Here is a 24,610-nt window from a genome sequence, read left to right as displayed (position 1 = left end):
AAGGTTTTCATACCCTCCATGTTCCTTCCCTCTTAATTAATTCACGTTCACCTTTCAGCCCTACTTTGGCACACTGCTTCCCTTCATCAAGCTGAAAATGTCTGAACTCTCCCAGAGGCAGAAAGAACGTTTCTCATCTGAATCCTTGTAGTTTGTCAGAACACAAAACCGGAACGTCTCCAGATAACAGTGATCTTTGATGCACAACAAAGTAACTCTCTCATTGAACCGTCAAATTGTCTGTCCTCACTGGTGCCAACTTATATTCATCTGTTGAGACGACTTGAGAATCAGAACAAAATGTGTGCCGAGAACATCTCACAGAACATTTATTGTATGTCCTTACAATACAAAAGATCACTAGACGAAAAAATAAAAAAGGACTTTCCTCTGGAAAGATCGACCAGTATTTTCCTCTTCAGGCAGAATTTACGAAGCAGTCAAGGGCAGCAGATTCCCTAAATAAATGCCCTTCTTTTGGTGGAATTAATGCACGCAAAATGTAACAATGTGATAAAAGACTAAATGTGTTTTATCGACCCAATACTTCCCTGGGTTGTATTGGGATCGCTTCGCTTGCCAAGAAAGAATATTGAATCATACTGACACACACACACACTAAAGGCAAGAAGATGGTTAATCCCTCACGTTTTGCAGTCTTGTAGTGCACTATGCGTAAACACTTCTCAGCTCATGCTATTTTGAAGTGGATCTTTAGCATCACAACATTTTCTAGATTATATCTTGAATTTGATATTCTGTTTCAGAGCAGAACAGAAAGCCCTTTATGTTCCCAGTGACAACTGAGGCGCTGCCTGCAGACTCCCCTGATTGAATAGAACACAGGTGTAGGAAAGGCAGAATGCAAATGAATTTATTAGGACATTTGACTGCCAATGGAGTTGGTGCGGACATCCATGCGCTCATCAGTCATACAGATTCAAAGAAAATGCCGGTGGTGAAGTGCTAACACAAGTCTCACTGCGTTTTTTTTACTCTTCTTTACACACACACACACACACACACACACACACACACACACACACACACACACACACACACACACACACACACACACACACACACACCTGCAAATCAAATTCAATAAATAAGACTTACAGCATCATAAGGCAGTGTTGACCATGCATTTATCACAATGCAAACCCCTCCCCCCAGGTGGGGAAAAAAAAAAGTATGATACAAACATGATAACAATATGCACATTCACTAAGAGCAACACAGGCCCCGCCTCCCCCTCCAAAACAATAAAGAAAAAAATCATTATTTTTTTTCGCAATATCCAAGGCATTCTGGGTGATCTCCTGGTCGACAGGGCTGCAGGGGCTCTCTGGTCCGTGTGCGAGTCAGACCTTCCCCCATCTTGTGTGGGGGGGGGGGAGGAGGGTCCCCAACCCATTAATGCCACAGAGAGCGACCCGACCCAGTGGTGGTATGTATGGGGGGGGGGGGGGGGGGTTACACTGCAAGTTAAAGTTCAAGTTTATTCATAAAGTTCAGAAGGAGGAGGGGCAGGACGGGGGGCGGGGCCTTCAGGACAGACCGGAGGCGTCCAGGTAGCTCTGGAGCTTCCGCACCGTGCTCCTGTCCAGTGAGCAGAGGTCAAAGTCAAAAGTAGTGTTGGTGATGTGAAAGTGGCCCGTCTCCTCGATGAGGTTCACGATCTGGAGGCCGGGGGTAGAGCGAGCGAGAGAGAGGGAGGGAGCGACAGGGAGGGAGATAATGAGTCAACAGGAAGGACTACAGGTTGGGTTTTTACTTTTTAAATCCTGCACCCATTTTTTTGTATATATAAGAAGTCCTGACATTTAAAAACGTTAAACCTACCTACCGGGGAAAAAAAGGACGAGACACACATGTACTAATCTATACAACCGATATGGTTTGCTAATTTGAGAAAGTATACTGATCGTAAATATCACAGTGAAACAACGCAGAGATTAATACAACATTGCTACCGGATTAAAAATGTTCATCTTAGATCCGGTTGTGTTGTTTCCACTGCTACTGTTGCGTGGGTTAGCCCTCTATCGATAACGTTGGATCGGGGCTCACCTGCTGCAGTATGTGGCCCTCTCTTAGCGTCATCAGTCTCCTGTGCAGATCCACCAGCTCGTCCAGATACGTCTGGGGGAGACACCAGTTAGCCACCAGGTTTCGAAGCCCACAAGCACATCCGTCACCTCGGTTCACATTTGTAGCGCGAGCCAACAGAGAAATGGAATTGTTTTGTGTCGAACTGCGCTGAGGCGCCGGGCTTAGTGTTCTCGCTTGCTTCTTATAGGGCTTCTCTACTCTGGTCGTGAAAATAATAAAGCATTATTCCGCGTTTGTGCCGACGAGGCTGGGCGAACAGGTGGAATTATGGAGAATAAACCTGCTGTTAAATCTAGTCTACCAGGGGAGGGGGAGAAGCTAATCTAGGGATGGTTGAGTCTGCTCTTAACAGGTGGAACAGGCAATAGAGAGCGACTTGCTGTTGAGTCTGGTTTAACAGACGAGGTGGGGCTACACAGTGTTTCAGCCACACCAAACGACACGCCAAAGATAAACACCAACGTTGCTGTTATTTGGACGGATATAATAAGCGGTACTCCGATCACACTGTGACAGTCAGTATTGTTTGATGTTGATGGGACGCTCGGTCACGACGTTGACTGATTATAAACGTCTCGATGAGAGGAACAAAGAAGACAACATGTTCGTCAAAATCCCAACTCATGTGAGACCGGTGACTCAGTGGTTTGATCACAGCCCACTTCCTTTGATCCAGTGAACGCAGACCCAATTTCTGCCCCCTCTTGCATTCATCAGAACAAATGACAACGTTAGATGGGCCGAAACCATCTTTCTCAACAGGTCTTCCACCTCATTTATCCGATCAGATCCAAAGTCACAATGACGAAAACCATCAGAGAAGCTGTGCTTATTTCTGTATTTAAAACCGGGATAAAACAAGTGCTTCTATTTACTCTCTGTTATAATCTCCCACAACACAAACCCGATTCCACCTGTGTTTGCCATCAGGTAGCAAAGTCCAGTTGTCAGGAGCTCAACCACACACAGTATTTTAAAAAGGTATTTTCTGAGGACGAGAGCACATGTAAATTGCTCCCATGTTCTGCATAGCCGCGTGTCTAATCCCCACTAGAGCCTAATTTCCCTGTCTAATGCATTTCTTTTTAGTTTCGACTGGGAGGAGAGGCTTTCAAAGGCCGATGTGTGTCAAAAACAAAACCAACACATACCTTGTCACAATCTAGACTCTTGCTCTTGTCCTGCTTGCTGAGGCGGCTGGGGCTGGTAACCTCAAGGATCTGACAGAGAATCATTTGGAGAACCGCTTTGAGACTCAGTCAATGGTGGCTTGTATGGTTGTATGGCGGCGACAGGAGGAACGTACGGCATGGGGGACTACGAGCTGCTGAGTGACACGTCGATACAGCAGTAACCCCGTGCGTCGTCAGCACACACACACACACACTCACACGCCGCCCGGCCCGTCATAAAGGTGAACTTGATAAGGCCGGGGGAACGCACGCCAGCAGAGAAAGGGCTGAAAAGATCTAGAATCTTTACGTTTTGGAAACGTGTTGGAACTGAAGCTTGATGCATCGTTGTTATCGGTCTGTGTTCCAACGATACTAAATTACTTTATATTATTATTCATGAATTATTTATGGATTAAAACACGCACACAATATAATAAGTAATATTTCAATTCATTTCTTAAATGCGTTTTTTACGACATATAAGTCACAATAAACCTATATTCCATGAATTGTTGAGTAATTCCATACTTTATACTGTTTGTATCAAAAACACCCCAAAACACATCAAACATCATCTTGGGCGGCCTACCTGGCTATTAGTGTTTTTCATAAAGGGCGGGGCCTCGCCGTGGGAGGCGGGCAAGGGGGAGGAGCTATTTTCACTCTCGCTGCCGTCACTCAAGCTGACCCTGCAGAGAGAGAGGAACGTTAACATCACCATCTTAAATCATGTGTACTCAAACATGTTGCTACTACAACGACACGTGAAAGGCGACATGTTATACCACCAGGTGTGAGAGTGATTAGCCGTTACAAGCCGTTTTGAAAATCTGCTGACATCACAAGTGAGAGGGTCCACCTAGATGTATGACGGATAGATGAGCGACGTTTGCTACAGTCCACTGGGTAGGCTGGTAGACTGATCCATCCAGCGTACGTCCAGGTGGACGCGCCCACTTGTGATGTTAGAAGAGGCCGTTTTTAAAATGTCACCTTAAACAAACCATATAACACGGCTTTTGCAGTATCAGGGTTTCACAGAGTGAGGGAAGACTTGATAAAGTAGTTCCGCCTATGTGTGGTTTCCCGAACAATGACGAAAGGCACACGGAGGCCTGGAGACCAACGAGGGGTCCGTGTTCTGTCCGCCCGAGGCCTGGCGCCGATGCCGGCGGACACAACCACTACCTGCCTCGTCCGTCGGCAACCGGTGCTCTTTCAGTTGCCATGGAGACAACATTTACATAGCTCGTGTGAACCGGCGCCGTCAATCATGCATTTTATGCTCGCAAGTGTATGATTAGGGAAGGGACATTTGCATAAATCAACTCCGTTAAACAAACACACTTATCACCCCCGCCCCCCCCCCCCCACCAACCAAAAAATAAATACACATCGAAAAAGGCTAATGTGCGAATTTTGTTATCCTTCCAGCCTTCACTGAACCTCCTTCCGTCCAGAACAAGTACACACAGTAAACACATGTGAAACATGGAAAAGGCATCGCCATGGAAACGACCCCCCCCCCCACTCTTCTTTGCGTACCTGTGCACGGACCGGCGCTGCAGATGCGGCGTGTGCGTGTGCGTCTGCACGTGCGTGCGTGCTTGCGCGTGAAGCTCAAAGTCAGAGTCGCCCTCGCCCTCGCCGTCCTCCGACTCGTCCTCCTCCTCCGACTGCAGGTCGGGGATGACCGACGGCTGCATGGAGCCCAAAACTGGGGCGGGGGGGGGTAGGAGTGAGTGAGTGAGTGTGTGTCAGAGTGAGTGAGTGACCGTCAGAGTGAGTGAGTGTCAGAGTGAGTGAGTGACCGTCAGAGTGAGTGAGTGAGAGAGATACAGAAAGTGGGCGGAGAGGGGAGAAAGAGGCAAGTCACAGACGGAGTCAAAACATGAAACAACCTTTCGATCCAAAAGTGTGCCTAACCCTGGAGGGGTCCTTACTCATGCCCCCCCCCACCCCCCCCCCCCCCCCTAAACCCGGATCTAGATGTGTGAGGGGGCCGCGAAATGTGTTTGCAACTGTAGGGTCCCGCTTTCAGGAGACTCCACAGCCGATGTGAACAAAAGAAAAATGAGATTCAGAAATGAAGGACTCATCTCAGTCCATCCTGGACTGAGATGAGATGGGGGGGGGGGGGGGGGGGGGGGTGTTCAAATAGGTGTGTGTGCAAAAGAAACATCGTGGTCAACCACCACAGCCAGTGAAGGGCCAGCGTTCCTCAGTGGGCGGGTTACCTGTGTGATTGGCACCAGGCAGAGCCACCCTCTTTCTGACGATCAAGTCCACCACTGCGGGCACACAAACACAAACACAAACACACACACACACACACACACACACACACACACACACACACACACACACACACACACCAAGTGAGTCCATGTTCATTCATAATGGAGACGTTCATCACAGTTAGAAAGAGACTAATCAAACTTGACACGATTCTTCTTCGGACAAATAGGCGAGCACAGTAAATCTTGAGTTAGCTATTTTACCGACTTACCCCCTACCCTCCCAATGAAGCCCCTCCCTCCATGCTGTGCCCACCCAGCACCGATGTGACCACACCCCATTATCCATGAACTCTCTAGGTGTGCTTGAGAGTGAGTGAGTGAGTGAGTGAGTGAGTGAGTGAGTATGGGAGTGTGTTACCTTGAGGCTTGTGGCGCGTTTGAGTAAATCCTGAGCTGGAACTGGATCCTGCTGGACTGGGCTGTTCTGACTGGGTTGAGGGGGGTAGGGTGAGAAGAGATGAGAAGTGTGTGGAACAAATATTAGAAGAGTGTTTCTTTGGTTTGCCTTTATGAAGTCTGAATGTAACGGGCATTTGTATTTCTTGGTCCTTTTCTTTATTTTGAACACACACTCGAACGTACTACACTAAGTAGCCATGTTACAAACCGAGGGATCGTTTGACATGAACAAGGTTTGTGGGGAACATTTCACGTGACATGTACATACTTGTACACAACATGCTTTGTAACAAATCCATTGTAACCGGACAATAAACCAAACAAGGTTTGTGTCGTCTTGTGAGCTCAAAGGCGCAATCCAGTTAGAGCACCTCATGGCTTTGATTGAAAAACCCACCAGTACGCCTCGCTTATTCTGCACTTTGGCAGGAGCAGGTTAAATCCAGTAACGACCAAACTGTATCATCCCTCCATGACCTTGCTCCTCCTTACATCTGTGACCTTCTGACCCCTTATAATCCATCTCGCTCCCTCAGATCATCCAACCACAATCTCCTCTCTGTGCCCCGCACTAGACTTTCTACCATGGGTGGCAGGTCTTTCAGCGCCATGGCCCCCAAACTCTGAACTTCCCTGCCTGAATCCCACCGTGAGCGTCCCTCCTTCCCTCTCTTTAAAGCTCATCTGAGGACCTTTGTTTTAAGAACACGTCTCCTCTTCCACCACTGCATAGACCCTCTGTATATATTATTTATTTTTAGTTGTGTTGTTGAACCTCTTGTTGTGCCGTCTTTCTCTGTGTGTGCCCACGACCTTGAGTGTGATGATGGCACTATATAAAATAAACATTGATCCATCCATCCATGGAGCTGCACGGTGACAGCATCCCAGCACTTCTCCACACCCTGAAGGTCTTAAACCTTGGACGACACACACACACACACACACACACACACACACACACACAAAGTCACCCAAAAACTGTCCAACTCAGTGAGTGCCAACTGCCAACTTTTGAAATTCTGCACAGCGCTGCTTTAAAGATAAAAGTCAAGCGGCCAGGTGTTAGGGGCCAGTAAGGCTGTCGTTAACATTTGGCAGACACTTTCCTCCAAAGCGACAATTCACTAAAACTGAACGTGTAGTTGTCTCCATTTGGCCCCCGTCTCGAGCGATGGCTCGAGTCGTTGCTGAAGGTCATGTGTCCCAAGAAAGCAGAAGTCTGTGATTTATGTCAATTCAACGTCTCTGTTGAACGGGACCTCTCCCAAAGCGGCAAATGACTTGGAAGTTCAGAATAAGCGGCACTTATGTGATCCTGTCTACCTCTTAATATGTCTTATATTAATTATAATAAGAGTAGAGCTGCCCTTTTAAACCTTAAAAACCTCATAGCTAACCTCCGCTGGGGTTAGCGTGAACGTTTGGTTCTCCCCTCCGTTTGCTCGTCAAACTGGACCGGGTCCGGGGGGGCTTGGCAGAGACCCCTGGGAGCATAGTGTGTGTGTGTGTGTGTGTGGTACCGCCAGGGCGGTTTGGGTGCGTGGCTCGCTATTGGAAGATCCCATTAGAGGCGGTCTAGAGATCTACACCCCTGAGTTGTGTGTGGGGGTAGAAAGGAGGCATGATTGGGATGGGGGGGGAAGGAGTAGCAGCCCAACTCCCAGACAAACCGGCCGCCGCCCAGCGGGCCGCTTCACCGAGAGGCAGCCAGAGATGATCGCATCTCGAATTGGATCCCTGATCGAGTCCGCCCCGCTTGTATTCTCCTATAACCCCCCCCCCCCCCCCACACACACATACCCACCCTCCTGAAACAAATAGTTATACAATAAAGAAAGACAAGAAGGGGCAGTGGTGTTGACTGGACACACACACACACACACACACACACAGACAGAGAAACAGAGAGACAGTGGTGGTGACTGGACACAGAGAGAGAGATAGAGTGAGAGAGACAGAGAGAGAGAGAGACAGTGGTGGTGACTGGACACAGAGAGAGAGATAGAGTGAGAGAGACAGAGAGAGAGAGACAGTGGTGGTGACTGGACACAGAGAGAGAGATAGAGTGAGAGAGACAGCGAGAGAGAGACAGTGGTGGTGACTGGACACAGAGAGAGAGATAGAGTGAGAGAGAGAGACAGTGGTGGTGACTGGACACAGAGAGAGAGATAGAGTGAGAGAGACAGAGAGAGAGAGACAGTGGTGGTGACTGGACACAGAGAGAGAGATAGAGTGAGAGAGAGAGACAGTGGTGGTGACTGGACACAGAGAGAGAGATAGAGTGAGAGAGACAGAGAGAGAGAGACAGTGGTGGTGACTGGACACAGAGAGAGAGATAGAGTGAGAGAGACAGAGAGAGAGAGACAGTGGTGGTGACTGGACACAGAGAGAGAGATAGAGTGAGAGAGACAGAGAGAGAGAGACAGTGGTGGTGACTGGACAAAGAGAGAGAGATAGAGTGAGAGAGACAGAGAGAGAGAGACAGTGGTGGTGAGAGATAAACTATGTTATAAGGCAGAGAGAGAGAGAGAGAGAGAGAGAGAGAGAGGAGCGGCCCGGGACAAAAGAGCAACAAGGGCGACTTCAATGGCCGTCACCTCCAGCGGCCTAACAACACCCAGCTGGTCTATTGGTTTACGGGACGCCTCCTTCAGACCGTCGTAAATTGCGTTGCTGGGACGGTTTTGTTCCTGGCTTGCTCAGAGCCCCCCCCCCCCCCCCCCCCACATGGGAGATGATGAACAAGCCTTTTATTGGTGGTCTGCCCCCCCACTAATCCAACCCCCCCCCCTTCACTCTGAACCTCTTGGCGGCTCGGAAAAAGATAAATGTCTGAATTCTGCCACAACTTAGGCTTCTGGCTGGCTCAGATTCGGCGGGGGGGGGGGGGGGGGGGGGGGGGGGTTTAAGGGGCATTAGGGAGGCCTTTCAGTGTGACACCGCGGGTCGACTGGGGCAGGGGCGACCCCTTTCAGGGCGGATCTGTGGCTGCAAACACTATAAATTGTGGCACTGTGCTGGGAATGTACTGGGCCCCGTTTTCTTTTTCATTTTCGCCCGAAGCTATTAAGCGGACAGTGTTTTATGTGTGCGTGCGTATACGCGCGCACACACACACACACACACACACACACACACACACACACACACACACACACACACACACACACACACACACACACACACACACACACACACACACACACAGCAACTGAACAAGACGGCAAGGAAGCAACAGGCACCTGTGGGTTGGTTCATTATGCTGCTGGAAGACACACGGACCCGCAATCCATGAAGGAACCCGGGAATCGGACCAGCAACCCCCTTGAGCATGCCCTGCTCCGGAAACACTGACCGATCCCCTCTGAACCTCCCGTGTGACCTCGGCACCTTACGCTTATGGAAGGGCATGTATCAGAATGACTCACGATACAGTTCAAGAACAAAAATGTGGATCAAACGGGTAGCTTAAACCAAAGACACCCCCCAAAAATTTGACATGAACACGTTTGGTGCCGAGGGGTGAAAAACAGCACACGGGGTCCGGTAACAGAAGCAGTGGTCGCGGAACAGCCCCCCCACCGGCGCTTCTCATGCCATTCTTCCTCCTTTGTGTTCCTGCCACACTCTGCCCTCCTCCCCCCCGCCTCCCAGCGGCCGGCGCTCCCGGCCGGCCACGCAGCAGAGATCAAACGGAAGGTCGCACACATGGGATGTGAGGTGGGTGTGAGGGCTGAAGCAGCGGCCCTCTGGCCCACCGTGCTCGCCGGCCTGACTGAGTCTGTGTCCGTGTGTGTGTGTGTGTGTGTGTGTCCTGGTCCCTGTGTGTGCGTGTGTGTCCGGACGCGTGGGCGCGCATGCGTGTCCGTGTATTTGTGTATCCTTGTATGTGTGTGTCCGGACGCGTGGGCGCGCATGCGTGTCCGTGTATTTGTGTGTGTCCGTCTGTGTGTGGGTATGTCTGTGTGTCCTTATGTGTGCATGTCTGTCTGTCCGTGTGTGTGTGTGTGTGTCCGTTTGTGTGTGCGCGTTTGTCTCCGTGTGTGTGTCCACGCGTGTGTGTATGTCTGGAGAGAGAGTAGGGGAGGAGGAGGGAGGGGGGAGGTCTTGTTGAAACACCTGGCATTTGTCTTCATTCACAATCCCGATTCCTACAGCCCCCCGCCCCTCCCTCAGAAAAAGGACCCGGTTTACAATCTCCCCCTCCCCTCTTATTTTACAACACCCCCAGTGGGAAAGAATGCAGGAAGACAGACCCACGGCCCAAAGCCCTCTCTCCACAGACCCAGGCTGGAGTACAACAGCTACGCTACAGGCCCCCATGATACCGGAGACGATGCTGCCCAGGGATTAGAGGAGCAGAGGTCTTACTTTGTCCGGCGCTCATAATGGTTTATCCCAGAAACATTGAACACCCGGTGTTCAAATCCACGCTACCGGCAAATTTGCCGAATTTACGACCAATAGATTTCAGTTTGATCGATTTATAGCAGATCTGCACAGCTTTGGTGTCATGTCTTGTCATGCGAGTCTATAATACTCAAAGCGTTTGTGGCGACTTACCAGTGTTTACACCACAGACGCATATAACAAATACAAATATGATTGAAGATTTATTAATTATTATTTTTTTAGACATACCCACACACAGACGGACACACACATACAATGCTCAAGCCTGAGCATTAAGCCCTCAACCCTGTCCATTTCATACCCTGACAACCGAAAAACGGGACTATAATTTCTGACGGACATGAACTGTGTTTCAAATATTTTCCGAAGTGCAATATTTCCTCATTGACTACCGCAGAGCGCATTTGGTTACGAACGCACGAGATGGGAAAACAGACAGTGAAGGCCTGATGAGCACAGACGCAGCCCACCGTATCCTTGTCTGCGACAACAATCTGACGGGTCCTTCAATTTCAGTATGTGGAATTTGTGGGAACTTTGGCTGAATGTATTATTCAACATATTGTCATCCAGTGTGAAAAGTTCACAAACGCCAGTCTTACTGTGGCTATTCTCTAATCATATTTCAAGTTCCATATCCAGGACACAGTCAGAACACAAACAAAGACACAGACACATCTGGCTAGAGCATGCAACTAGCCTCCTGAAGGAAACATAAGCAATTGTTTCAAAGGTCAGCCGAATCGCGGTTTTACACCGGCCTAGGGAAATGTCCGAAGCCGTCATGCATAGGAATGCTTTAATGTGGTTTCATGAAAAAGTGAACCACCCTCTCAAAAGGACACCGATGGTGCACATCCCGAGAGGCACAGCACCCTGCGATTCTTCCTACAAACAAGGCAAAAGATTAAAGAGTGCACGCCGTGCCGTTCATTGCCTCCTCTCCCTGTTCTCCCGAGGTGTTGTAAAACCATAAATCTCCCCTGTCCGCCATTAGTCTTTGAAACAGCCTCCTTTTTTTATGGGGAGAGGCTCTTTGACAAATGTGTGAGGACCCGAAAACGCGGAGAAAGAAGCCCCGTCACTTCACAATGGGGGCATGGTGATGCGCCCGACGGTATCTGGGACCTAACCCCACCCCCCTTTTGAAACACACCCCGGCAGTAAAAAAACCAACACACTCAAACAACCACAAACTCCAAACTCATTTGGAGTTGGGTTTCTTCTTTTTCTTTTTTGGGCTGAAATCGATCAAAGCATAAATACACAACTTGCGTCTGGACATCCTTTAGTGCGCTGATCGTCACCGGACACCCAATTCTGCATTTAAAGGCTGCCAGATTGAATGCTTCCCAAAAAGTGTCATATTGCCCATTTCCTTTAGGCCCACCCAGACCAAATCAGATAAACACCCCCTTAGGGTTTATGGTAGCACTGTCCTTCTGCTACAGCTCTCCCTCACACCCTCCAGCTCAACACTCAAACGGAGGAGCCCTCCTCTCTCACTCTCCCCCTCTCTCACTCTCCCCCTCTCTCACTCCCCCCCTCTGCACTGTTCATCACCGGGCGATATTGAAAACAGATCACAAAACGTCGGACCGGCTCACCATGGCGCGAGAGAAGAAACATCCACCAGCACCACTACTTTAACTTTCTCCTCAATCTTCAAACCTCCAGAGCCTTTTTTCACTCACAGTTTTGACTCACCTTCCCAAAAACAAACCCAGTTAACATCAAAACCCCCCGCCCCAGTCTCCATTTTCGCCGCCGTCCTTCCGTCTGTGTTTATCAGTTCACTGAAACCGATCCTTATCCGCCGTAAAAGACAAACAACCCTAAAAAAGGGTGACTCACGTCCGACTTGACCGCGTCCTCCGCGTCCGAATCCACCGGCTCCACCGGCTCCTTGAACGACGGCAACGAGGACGCCCTCCGGGGGTCCCCCTTATCGCCGGGGTCCAGCCTCCTGGGGTCCCCCTTATCGCCGGGGGGGTCCGCCCTGGGTTTCCCCGCCCGAGCCCTGTCCTTTGGCGGCCTCTTATCCGCGGCGTGCTGCTGGCCGTCCGACGCAAAGCCCTGCTTGCCCGCCAGATCTTTCCGCTTTTTGGTCACGTGATGACGATGATCCTCGCCGTTGTGGGGAGCCGGCGGCGGCGGCGGCGGGGGCCGCTTGCCGAGGCACGGGCCCTCGCTCCGCCGCTCCTTGGAGGAGAGTGACTTGGGCTCCTTGAAGCCGATCTTGGGGTTAATGTCTCGAAGTGGCTGGTTCTCTTTGGGTTTCCTGGAAGGTTCTTTGGGGGCGTGGCCGGGCGCCCAGCCGGAGTCTCTGTGTAAGGCACTTTTGGGCTCTTTCAAGTCTTTCGCCGGCCTCTCCTTGTGCTCCATGGAGGCCTTGTGGAGTTTGAAGAAGCTGCTGCTGTTGGTGGTGTTGTGGTGGTTGTGGTTGGCGGGGGTGTTGTTGCTGGTGGTGGAGGTGGTGGAGGCAGTGAGGAGGGCAGTGCTGCTTCCTTTGGGGCCGTCCTGTGGATCAAACAGATCAAACGCATCAACAGAGTGCCTCATATGCTGTTATGTTGAGATGGCGATCCTTCAAGGTTTTCTTCTACAGATCAACAATTCTCAATTTTCCCATAATACTTTTTTTTCGTTACACAATCTGGGGAGGGGGGTACCGAGGCTGATACGAGTGTGTGGAAGGTCATGTTGTGGAAAGTACAATCATTCATTCATACACAGGAATTTGTATACAAACACACACACACACACTCTGCATCAACGTAACTTCCACCTATTATTTATAAAAACGGACGATTGAATCAATTGTACATGATTGATTCAGCCGACAAAGGGAAACCAGTCTTGTGTATGTCCTTTAGGGACAATCAAGACAGTTAACCGCGCCAAAGTTCAGCGCCTCTATTTCATCACCTGGCGATCAATGAGCGTACCGTCACCTTCCAATTCCACATTTGGGATGCAAGCGATATTTAACCATTTCCATCATTCACGCCACATCGTGCCATCAGGACCAGCCTAGTCGACCCCCACAAAGGTTCATCTAGGACAAAAAGGGTTTGGACCTCCCCGGCCATGTGCAGTGATCCAACGGCCACACATTGCCCAACCTTGAGCCCCATCAACCCAGGCCAGACGGGGCAAGAGAGAGGAAATGCTTCCGTCATGTCCGCTGGGAACTGGCGGTGGTTAGGCTTAGCTGTGGTGGTCGTGGTGGATGGGTGGGAGTGGGGGGATGGGAGGGGGAGGTAATGGTTTTAACCGCCTCTAGTCAATATTTCACCGTTGCAATAAAACCATTAAGTCAGTCTAGACGCCGGGGCCTGTGTTACGACCCCCCCGGACCCAACCACCTTGAAAACCTCTCATTTGGTCTGGCAGCTCATTACACTGAAGACCGTGATGTAAAGCCCGGGCGGCCCCCCAACCCTCACAAGGGCCCGAGGTTGCAACACCACCTCGTTCACCTCTGCGGCCCCTGCAGTGACTTCCCAGCCTTCCCTGTTGGGGGGCCCGCTCGCCATAAAAAAAAAAGAGCTTTATCTGCGGGGAGGTTTTTACGGCTTCAGGGGAACAGACACAACGTGTCAATACGGCCATCATTCAACCCATCATGAAAGATGTGCTTTTTCCCTTCTCGTCTGAGAGAAGAAGGAAGTCTGTAGAGTGTCGAGGCACGGACAGGTTCATGGGTGATTCATGATGAAAAGGCCTCTAGAAATAGGAGGTTTGGCAAGCGAGCCATCTGATGGATTTACTTGCCAACCGGTTTTGAACGGGGAGATGAACAAACAATGATTTTTAGGAAGCAGCCACGATGTGCGTTTCTTTCACATTACGATAGGAAATGGGTCTTTCCGGCATGGATTGCCGTTTGGTGTGTTACTAACTTATGGGACTTTGCGTCACACCCAGTCAACCCTGAGTCCATACAAGGGAAAGTCTCCAAGAAACCCGACCGATTGAAGGAAAGGAATACGAATAAACTAATTTAAAAACTCTCTGTGTAGAAGAAAGTCACACTCAGTCAGTCTCACTTCCTTAATATAATTCAAGAAAGAAAAAAAAACCTGTAATTCAAACTTTTACATACAATTTTATGCTGGCACAATGACCGCTGGAACATTACTTATGTGCGACCGCCAAGTCTGTCTCACGGATGAAAGTCATTTATAAATGATCAAGCAAATGTGTGACTTGGTCATTAGCCATTAGAAGACAATTGCGCCGGAGGGCTGCATGTGTGTGTCCGGCGGTGTGTGCGCGATATTGTGTGACCCCCATGCTCCGACAGTAATTCATCACACGCAGTCTGTTTAGGTTTGTAACCATTCCCATGTGCGCCGGGCCTCCTTAGAGCTGCTTAAATGGCAGCATTTAAAAAAAAACAGGGGACGTTGAATAACAAATAATGGGACCAACATGTTGCATTCATTAGCGTGTGTGCCTGATTCAGTCCCCTCCACATGCAATACTTCCCCCGAGATACGTGAAGAATAAAAATGAATTCATTCGTTAAAAGAAAAAAGTCTTCATGCGCACTTCTATACAGTCTTTTTGGACCCCCAGCACAAAACCCAGGATCTGGGTTTTCCCCAGAAGGTCAGTGATCACACGAAGGCAAGCCTTGCACGCCAAAAACAGCAATGTTGTTTTTTGTTGAAAAAACGGGCTGTGTACACAACTTTATCGCTGGTATGACCCCCGAAACAGGTGAAAGGGAAACATGGGAGTGGTCGGCGTGAATCACTGGGCCACTTGTGTGTCGGGACCGAGCAGGACCGACACACCATGGCCCCGGGGCAAAGTGGAGCCCCTTCTGTACACTCTGGGGGGTGGGGTGGGGAGGGGTTGACACATCCGGGGAAACCGCGCGGAAACCGGCCGACTATCTAACCCATCTGGGCACGGGGGGGGGGGGGGGGGGGGGGTTTCAAAAAAGACGAAGAGAACAGCTCAGCACGGAGCGCGTCTAAAAGGGGGTGGTGCATGCTGGGACCGTGCGAGGAAGGCTTTCGACCACCGACCTTTGACCCGTGGAAGTTCTTGCTCTTCTTGGCGTCCGACGGGCCGGACGTGAGGGTGCTGGCGGGGAGCGCGGGCAGCTTCATGTGCTGGCCAAACAGAGAGGTAGCCCCCTCCTGCATCACCATCACCTGCCAGCGGGGGGAGGGGCCGCGGGTTAGAGGGGCAGCGGTGGACAGGGTGGACACCCCCCCCCCTCCCTTGATGGCTGTCAGAGCGCTGGGCTACGGAGGTTTGAGGATGTATCGTTTCAACGCCTGGTGTTTTAGTGCCTCCGTTGCAGGGGGTGCTCAGAACGAGCCATTAAAGAGCCGTGTTCGGGCTAATTTTCAGGTGCGCTACGCTAAGGTGGTGGTTTGTGGTCGGGCAAGGCCGAAGTGCCCCTTGCGTCACGCCACAGCCATGTGCAAACATCACAAATAAAACAAAAGTCTAGGCAAAATAATAAAGATACACATTTAACCTGACATTTCAGGTTTCGCCAACTTTTAAACGAAGGCACACTGAGACGCAGAGTTCCCCCCGAGCACAAACACAAGCTCCGAGAACATGTGTTGACTTATTCTCAATTGATACGATTTTCAGTAAAACAAACTTCTAAAAGTTATGTCGGGGCCTACATGAAATATTACTGAACCCCCCCCCCCCCCCAAGTGACGGTATGAAGGAGGTCTTACTTTGGACTCTTCCGAGCTTCGTTTATGAGGATCCCGTTGCTGTCATCAACAAGGAAAGAAAATTTCAGCCAACAGACAACAACAACGGCCGAACGTCTCCACGTTATCGCCAAAAATGATTTACATTCTTGCCTAATCTCTAAGAATCGCTTATCTTTGGTTGAAATGAACCCAGCATATTTGAGTATGAATGCTTAGGAAAAATAACCTGCACCTTAAAGTAAGTTTACATGAAGAAGTCATTGTATAATAAAACCGGTTAGCACTATTAGCTCCTCCCACCCCCCCTCTTAGGCCCCTCCCCCTCCTCCAGCACCTCCTCCACCTCCTCCAGCACCTCCTCCACCTACCCCTCCGGCCTTGAGCAGCTTCTTGCGGAACTCCTCTGTGGGGTTGTTGAAGGTGAGCTTCTCGCAGCGCAGGTGATTGACAGGTGGGTGTCCCTCCAGGTGAAGGAACAGGTCGTAGTCGAAACGCACTTTCTTCGGTTCTTCCTGGGAAAACGCAGACACAGGCCCATATTTGGGCAAGAAGATCAGCGCCAATCAAAATCGATGTAATCCAGATTCAATTCAACCAGCCATCGCTTTGTCTTGCAGCCCGCCGTACTATAGAATTATGAATTGATAGTTTAGTGAGTAATACAGAACATAAGGAACTTTGAAAATAAAAAACGCATTCCAAATCGCAAATTGGCCGATATAATCACAATTAGTTCATAAAGATCTTTTTTTTTTTTAATATAATGGTATATCTACTCTCCAATTTCACTCTTATCTTTCCATCTTTGAGTACCTGTGACAGAAACGATCTTGTTCAGGATTAACAAAGCACTCTGAATCACACCCTGCCCTCAAACCCCCCCCAAAAAGCAGTCATTTGTAAACAGAGTTTCCCCGACAGGTGAGCCTGTGAGCCTAATGGCTCTGTTGAACTTGATGACACGAGCCAGTGATTTATTTGCCCCCATGAGCTGGGGTCTGCAGCCAGCACCTTGCCCAGGGGCAGCCTTGACTGCCAGCGTCTGTCATCCCCACAGTCCGTCTTTCCCACGGGTCAACTCCATCGTCAACACGCCAGGAGAAAGCCTCCTCCTACCTGCTGAGAGGCCTGCAGCTGACTGCAACATTTATTTTTTGGTCCCAAAATTGCCGCTACATTTATAGCATCTTCACTTCTTAAGCAACACACGGCTAAATTTAGTAGCTTTGTACTTAGCTTTCTTTTTACGTTCGTCGTTAACACATTTCCGATCTGAAAATAACAACGAATGGAATTAAATATGACATTTAAACTTTCTGATTGGCCTTCACTACCGGCGTGAACATGCAAACCACTTTTGCTCCTGACATTTCAGATTTTTAAATATCACACCCTGGCACCCTAGTCGCTTTGTTGGAAAGAAGGCCACTAAGATTAAAGCAATTGCACGCCATTAACTGAAATCCCTTCTGCACGCTCCCTAATACCTTGATGCCATTTAAAACCAGGACAATGCAGGTTGCAGTTGTGATTATCCGTCACTTTACTACGCTGCCAACTTTTAAAAACATGTCAAAACCGCTCCCTTGCCGACCGTATTCAGCCAACCATCTACAGACCAGCCGTTGTAGGCCTGGCTCCGTGGCTTCAACATGCCTCACCGATGGCCACTCCCCAGGCCTCCCAGAATACACAGCGTCCCACAGGGCACAAACACCCTGCCAATAAGAAGGGCCCAAGGGTAATGGCAGAGCACACACACACACACACACGTTGTTTGTGTGTGCAATCCCACCCTCCCACAAGCCGAGACCAGGGGGCCGCAGACACCGAAACCCGGCCCAAAAAGTGACACCGCTGGCAGGCTCCGCTCGCCCGTCTGACCCCCTCCCCCCACTCTTCTCCCGTGGATCATGCAGAGCATGAACCCGTGAACACCGACCCAAGCGACGGGCGGCTGGGAAGGAGTCAAAAAGTCGACTTCACAGCGCTAAGCGTCCTCTGAATGGCTCTCTAAATGGGTCAGGAGATCCAGTTTCAGAGCGAAGCATGATGGCGTACGGCCAGCGCATCGTTTTGCTTTTGTTTGCGCGGAACAAGTTTGTGCACAGTGCCTTTACAGAGGGGTTGAACTAAATGTGGGCCAGCGTCGAACCAGCGGTTATCCTGATGGATGTAGAAGGATTTTTTTACGAGGTGGACAGGTTCAGGGGACAAATCAGAGCCTCACTACCGCTTAACGCACACCACATTGAGTCACTACTACGGTAAAGAATGCACCATCCTTTACGCAGTGTTTTTGAAGCTGTGTGAGGACGCGAGGACATTAGTTGGAAGTGGTAGAAGAGCGCGACAGAAGGGACAGACGGGAAGCTGCGGGTCTCGATGCCCACGTCGTGCCCTTTGGGTCCCGGAACCAATCGGATGATTGAAACGATTTCTCGACTTAAACGATACAGCCGGGCACATCCAGCGTCTCCGAGCTCTAAAGAGGACGCACCAAGAGAGGCAAATTACAACCGCACATTCCGGGAACGCCGGTTGGGAGGTTCGGAAAACTCGGCGCCGGCTGACACTCCCGATTGTCTCCCGTACCGCGTGAGACGCCTCCGCATCCAGCGCATTCCGGCGCCGTCACCCTTCTGATGGGATTTCACGCCTGCCAGTTCCACGGCGGGGACGGCGTGATTGACACCGTTGGACCGTTCTTTCTCCGAGAGAGAGAGATTGCCAACGGAGCAAAAGAAGAAAAAACAGCCCTCCACCCCCCCATCTGTCACATCAGCCCGTCACATCGGCCTGCTCGTCGCCGTCTCGCACTACAGGCGCCGTGGTAACGGTGCGACGGGGGTGTTTGAGGAAACGGTTAAGAAATATTGACATACACATGTAATAATCATAATTATAAAAAAAAAAGGACAATGCATGTCATCACACGACGGTACTGGTTCACCCGTTCCCCGTACACAACAAATACAGCTAGGATAAGGTGCTACATAACCGAGTACTATGACTAAATACGACGTACAATAAGTGCGTACATTAAGTGCCAGGACGTCCCCCTCCAAGTAAGAGGGGAGGGGACGGGGTGGCTATGCAACAAACAGCTGGCCGTCCACTTCCACATGGGATGGGGGGGGGGGGGGGGGGGGGGGGGGGTGTACCTTGTTCCTGAAGTAGACCTCGATGGGCAGGATGAAGCCGGCGTATCCCGATTCCTCCACTTTGTACGGCGGGTCCTTGCACACTGGAAACGGGAGACAAAGTGTCCGGTTAGGAAGTGAAATAAGCGATCAGACGCTAATGTAGTCGAAATGGCACCAAGAACGGGGAAGAAAATAAGACTAGGCCTAGGCATTGGCCCTATTCACCGAGTTGGCAGAAGGCCTTCATATTTTAATTATATTTAATTATCCGCACCGTTGATTAGGAAGTGATGTCCATGTCATTTCAAACGTTTTTTATTATTAAATTATTAAATTATATAAATTATTAATTATTAAAAAAAGGACCATTCATGTTTTGCTCATCATCATACATACAAGACACTCTGAAGATACTGATGTCATACTATCGTGAAATAAGATATAGAATAAGCATATGTAATATCAGCTTATAGAAACAGGTTTTGCCTAATTAAGTCTGCGATCCTATTCAAGCACTAAAATGCTAAACTCATACTCTTTTCTAAATGGCCATGTCGTTTTTAACTGAAAACCACACCAGATGGGCTATCACCTGCTCTGGCGTTAAAACGTCTCAGCCTGCCAATCACAAACCACTTATCACGCCAGTCTCCCAAATATTCAGAATCACCTCAAATATTCACAATCATATTCTTGCTGCATGAAAATAAATAAAACATTTCCCTTCGACAAAATTCTGCCAAATCTGTTGCTTATCCTCGCATCTGGGCACCATACGGATCCAAAAGCACACAAGACTGGTAGCTAATCTATGGTTACAACAAGTCACCTTCGCTTACCCATCAGGCCTTTGGAGACAAACAACCCGTAACGGAGGTCAGGTGACCATCCCCCTCCCCTCCCCTCCGAGTCTCCCTCCCCCGTCCCAAAGGAGTCTACATGGAGCGCACCAATTAGCTGCTGTGTTTTCTCGCCAGTACACCTGTGAGCTCTGCGGCTGTAACTCATGATGCAGGCGACATCGGTCCACACGTTTCATTTCCTCGCCGGTTGACAAAAGATGAAGAATGGCCCCTGCAATCTCAGATGTTTCAGGAAACGTCCTGAAACATCTTGGGGTCTCCACTCAATAAGCAACACAAATACCCGAATACATTTATAAATTGATCAACAAGCGCAAATAAGTAGCCCAAACCCAGAGAGATCCTTTTGGACTCGTACTTAAAATCGAAACATTTCCCAACTAAAGTTCAGTGAAATAGACACTACCGTACACAGGGAAATGCTGGTTGTGGTGGTTGCAGAGCAAGAGGCCACGAGAAGATTTTGCAGTTCCCCATGTTGGTACCGCAGACCAGAATAAAACACAGGGTGTTTCATTACTGTTTGAACCTTAGCAGCAACCCTCAGACGTTAATTAGGTGTTTTAGCTGCAATGCATGATGCCATTAACTATCCAGGATATCCAGGCAGATAACCCCCCTTCTAAGGTTTTTCTCTTTAATTCTCCTTTTGTTAATCTCGGAATCGTGGATGGAGGAATATGTTCCTTTTACAGATGCGCTCACAGTATTTCTATCTTTCACGCCAACTTTCTAACGTCAAATGTATCAGTATTGTACAGTGAATGCCTCATCCAATGCCAATAAGTCCAGTTTTGTGTCTTCATGGATGATCCCAAACCTTGCTATAAAGGAGCGTGGCTCCCTGGTACCCAGAAAAATGAAAAAACGAGTTCATCACAAAGACAGAAAGAGTGAAATAGGAAATGACAACCGAATCTAAAAAACACAATAACATGGTATGGATATCAACAGCCGGGCTTTTGTTAAGAGACAACTAGAGGTGTTATATTAGGACGACCGCAGAGGAACCCAATTTAGCAGCTAGGCAGGGTAGCTCAGGTGTAGCGCGTTCCCTAATTAGGGGACTGGCTCACAAGGAGTGAATCTCTCAAGACTATGCTTAGAAAATCCACCTGGGAGGGACTGGGGAGGGGTATTAGGAAGAGGCGGTTATCTGGTACAATGAATCTCTCCTCCTCATTCTGTACATTGTCCCTGAAAAATGAACATATAAACTCGACCGTGACATTTAGATACGCTGTAGAAAATTCAATAATTCCACTGAGAAACCAAGCCTTAGTCATAAAAATATAGATCCAATTTTGTGATATAATCTATAGATATGATATAGCATATTAGAAGACAGAAAAACATTTTAGGATGTTTTACATAGGGCTGGTCAATAATTAAATATAGCCGTTTTTGAATGGTACTGTATAGTCAATGAAGATATCAACTTACTGTGATACCCAGTAATATTGTCTAAATGAAACACAATGAGAAGACATGCCTTTAACATGATCAAACACGAGAAATGCCAGCGAGTCAATTTTTTCAAATTCGTTTTTTTAATTCATAAGTGTGTCGGGATATTTAACGATCTTGTGTATAATCCCCCAGAATTCTCGCGATCGCGCATCTTCCCGTATCGCCCATCCCTGCTTCCTCACTCCATACTCCCGATAACAGACAGACCCTCCATCGGCACATCGCCACAGGTCTCCGCCATAACATCACCCCTGCACCCCCAGACTAGGGGATGAATGACAGCCGGGTAGGGTCCTCACCGCAGGAAGGGGGGGTCCCCCTCATCGCTGAGGCCAAGCAACCCCAAACCCAATAAAGCTGTGCAAATATTATGGGTCATTATTAATTGTGACCGGGTCAGGTTCTATTGCAAAGAGGCTTCAAAAAAAAAAGAACAACGCTATTCACGTCCAGCCCCCAGCCCACCCCCCCTAACCTTATGTAGAACATGGTGAAACAGATGAGCCAGCCCCCCCGCAAACCTGGGGGTGCATTCAAGCCCCACTCCAGCCATAAATCATCCGCCGTTATGTAATTGCCCCGTCTTTGAAGCTTTTGTGTGCGTGCCGGGCATCTCGCCGCTTTAAGCAAAGTAATTGTTTAAAATGAGGCGATTCAGTGTTGGGTTATTAAGGAAGACTGTGTTCCCTCGTGGAGGTTGGGGATGGCTGTATAATGCGAAAAGAAAGCTTAAATGCATTCTAACCCGATTGATAACACTTCATTACAATACAGTGAAAAACTAATACGCAGATTGAAAATGGTGATAAGGTGAAAATAAATACATTTTAAATCACAGCCAATACAAAATCGTCAATATATAAAAAGGGATGGTAAATGGACTGCCTTTATGTAGCGCTTTTATCCAAAGAGCAACATTGCAAGACATTCACCCATTCATGCAAACATTCACACACACCGGAGTCAACCATTTAATGGCTAGGAGGAGCCGGGGATCGAACTAGCAACCTTGTGGTTACCAGCCAACCCGCTCTGCATCCTGAGCTACTGCCGCCTACAAAAGCAAATAGATATATACCTCATGCTTCTCCCTGATCGATATTGGCACTGCGCCACCGTGCTGCTTCCCAGCGCCACTGTGTAACATTAAACACAGGGCTGTCGTGGCTCACACAGTGTTTCAGGAGTACTTCAGGGACGACCTACAAGAGTTACTATTGTGCGGTTGCAATGTCATAACCACCTTGTGGGACCCGGTCCCGTTCAAACATAGGAGATGAGCGGGTGAGCGGGAGAAACGACAGATTGTTTTTTCATGTCAAGCGCCATGTTTTGGTTGAAGATTTAGGTGTTCATCCTATTGACCTTATTAAGAGTCTTCATAGCCCATTTGACTCATAACAAGAGGAAATCAATCTCTCATCTGACAATTTTTTTTTTTTTACTTTGACAGCTACTTGGACCGAAATGGAGCGAGCCATCAATCTTGCAGTGCGTGGTTAGTCATTGCACAACCCTTCACAAAAGTGGATCATGTGATATAATTCATGCCATATAATCCACCCCCTCCGATAGCCAGTTTGACTTGCTGATTCTGCCTTATATTCTCCCCAAAAATAACCGGGCCTGCTATTCAGTTGGCAGATGAATGTCAAGTAGACAGGTAGAGGGCATTTGATTGCTTGCTTGCAAAAGGAATTGCTTAAGAATCACCGATCTTGTAGAGTCAGCATGTAGCGAGGGGAATTCTAACGGCACTAGCTCCCACACACAGACACACACACTAGCAAAGCGCTAATAATGACCAGCTCCAATGATCACTTTCACTCAGGATTAGCGAGTGTGTCAGCTTGGATAATCAAGGAAAGTACAGTTTATGAGATGGCTATAAATTTGAAAGTAAACAAGTGTTAATTAAAAATAAACTGTCTCGTAGAATCATTTTTTTGTTGAATCATAGTTTTGCCATAGGACGTTTTATAAAACGCCAAACCAAAAAGCAGGAGAAATGCTTTGCAAGTGATCTCAAAGAAACAAACAGGAAAAGTCAGCAAATGGCTGCTTCAGAGCCACAACGTTGCCAGTGGTTTGCATCCTGTTCACACAGGCTATGTGTCAAATGGGTTTGTCAACCTGAAACATAGAAATGAAGGGGGTCCCGGTGTGATACTTTTCCCTCCCCCCTTAACTAGGAAACGTTCCAGCTTTGGTTTCAAGAGACAAATGCTTTTAACGGCAGACGAGAGTCAAAGACCCGCTGACAGACAGGCCATATAAACCATGCCTCAATAAAACCACTTCCTCCATCTTCCTTTCATTGACAAAACCAGAGAGCCAACATTTACAGCTCTGTTCCTGCTTCTGGGGGCAATCAGTGCTACAGTCTGCCCACGTTTCTGTCGGAGCTTTCCCCCCCTTTCTCCTCTTGCATGGCTTTTAAAACCGCACTCGAAGCATCAGCAGCAGCCCTGTGCACAGAAATCCTTTGGAGAGGGAAGGATTAAGAGGGAACGGGCATACCTCTTCGACACATGCATAGGACTTTGTCACATAACATAGTGACCAACTGTCGATCAAGGAATAGAAAGACACGAAAAAAAAAGGAGAAAACAAAGCGATCAGAGAAAAGAAAAAATACTAATTTGATAACACACTCTCTAAATGCAGTTTGACAATGTTTTGAAACTGCCTAGCCCATAATTTGAGACACAGTGCCATTAAGCACAGTATGTCCAGCATTACTGTCTGGATTCCCTTTCCTCAGAGAAAGCAAAACAAAGCTTTTCAATTTACACCTTTGGACCAAAAACCAACCCTTTCCTGTTAAACCTACTGACTACACATAACCTTTAATAGGGTCCTCTGAAAGGGGAACGCCTGGCTACCTGAAAGAGAGATTTAAGGAGGGGGTGGAGCAACAATAAGAATGGAGATCCTAGACAACCCAACATTAGGTAGGACATATCCATATGGATGGCAACAGAGCCACTTAATGTCTTAAGAAGAATGTGGGATTATTCTTATCGA

At 48.6% G+C, this 24,610-nt stretch overlaps 1 protein-coding gene across 1 annotated transcript in view; it reads right to left on the bottom strand.

Annotated features, from left to right (window-relative positions):
* Nucleotides 1-1,444: 1,444 nt before the first annotated feature.
* The window catches only part of mllt3 (MLLT3 super elongation complex subunit), a 29,929-nt gene continuing 6,763 nt past the window's right edge, over nt 1,445-24,610 (bottom strand). Inside the window, exons 3-14 of the mRNA XM_079757986.1 lie at nt 19,269-19,351; nt 16,473-16,616; nt 16,123-16,161; nt 15,448-15,576; nt 12,260-12,925; nt 5,949-6,018; nt 5,528-5,581; nt 4,836-5,007; nt 3,880-3,979; nt 3,267-3,335; nt 2,074-2,145; nt 1,445-1,682 (exon numbers count right to left, since the gene is read on the bottom strand). Of these exons, the coding sequence (XP_079614112.1) occupies nt 1,551-1,682; nt 2,074-2,145; nt 3,267-3,335; nt 3,880-3,979; nt 4,836-5,007; nt 5,528-5,581; nt 5,949-6,018; nt 12,260-12,925; nt 15,448-15,576; nt 16,123-16,161; nt 16,473-16,616; nt 19,269-19,351 (1,730 nt within the window). The 3' untranslated portion in view covers nt 1,445-1,550. The remainder of the gene's footprint in view (nt 1,683-2,073; nt 2,146-3,266; nt 3,336-3,879; nt 3,980-4,835; nt 5,008-5,527; nt 5,582-5,948; nt 6,019-12,259; nt 12,926-15,447; nt 15,577-16,122; nt 16,162-16,472; nt 16,617-19,268; nt 19,352-24,610) is intronic.

Source organism: Pollachius pollachius (assembly GCF_949987615.1).
Source record: "Pollachius pollachius genome assembly, chromosome: 20".
NCBI lineage: Eukaryota > Metazoa > Chordata > Actinopteri > Gadiformes > Gadidae > Pollachius > Pollachius pollachius.
The sequence above is the reverse complement of the archived record's forward strand: the minus strand, read 5'-3'. Positions and strand labels throughout refer to the sequence as shown.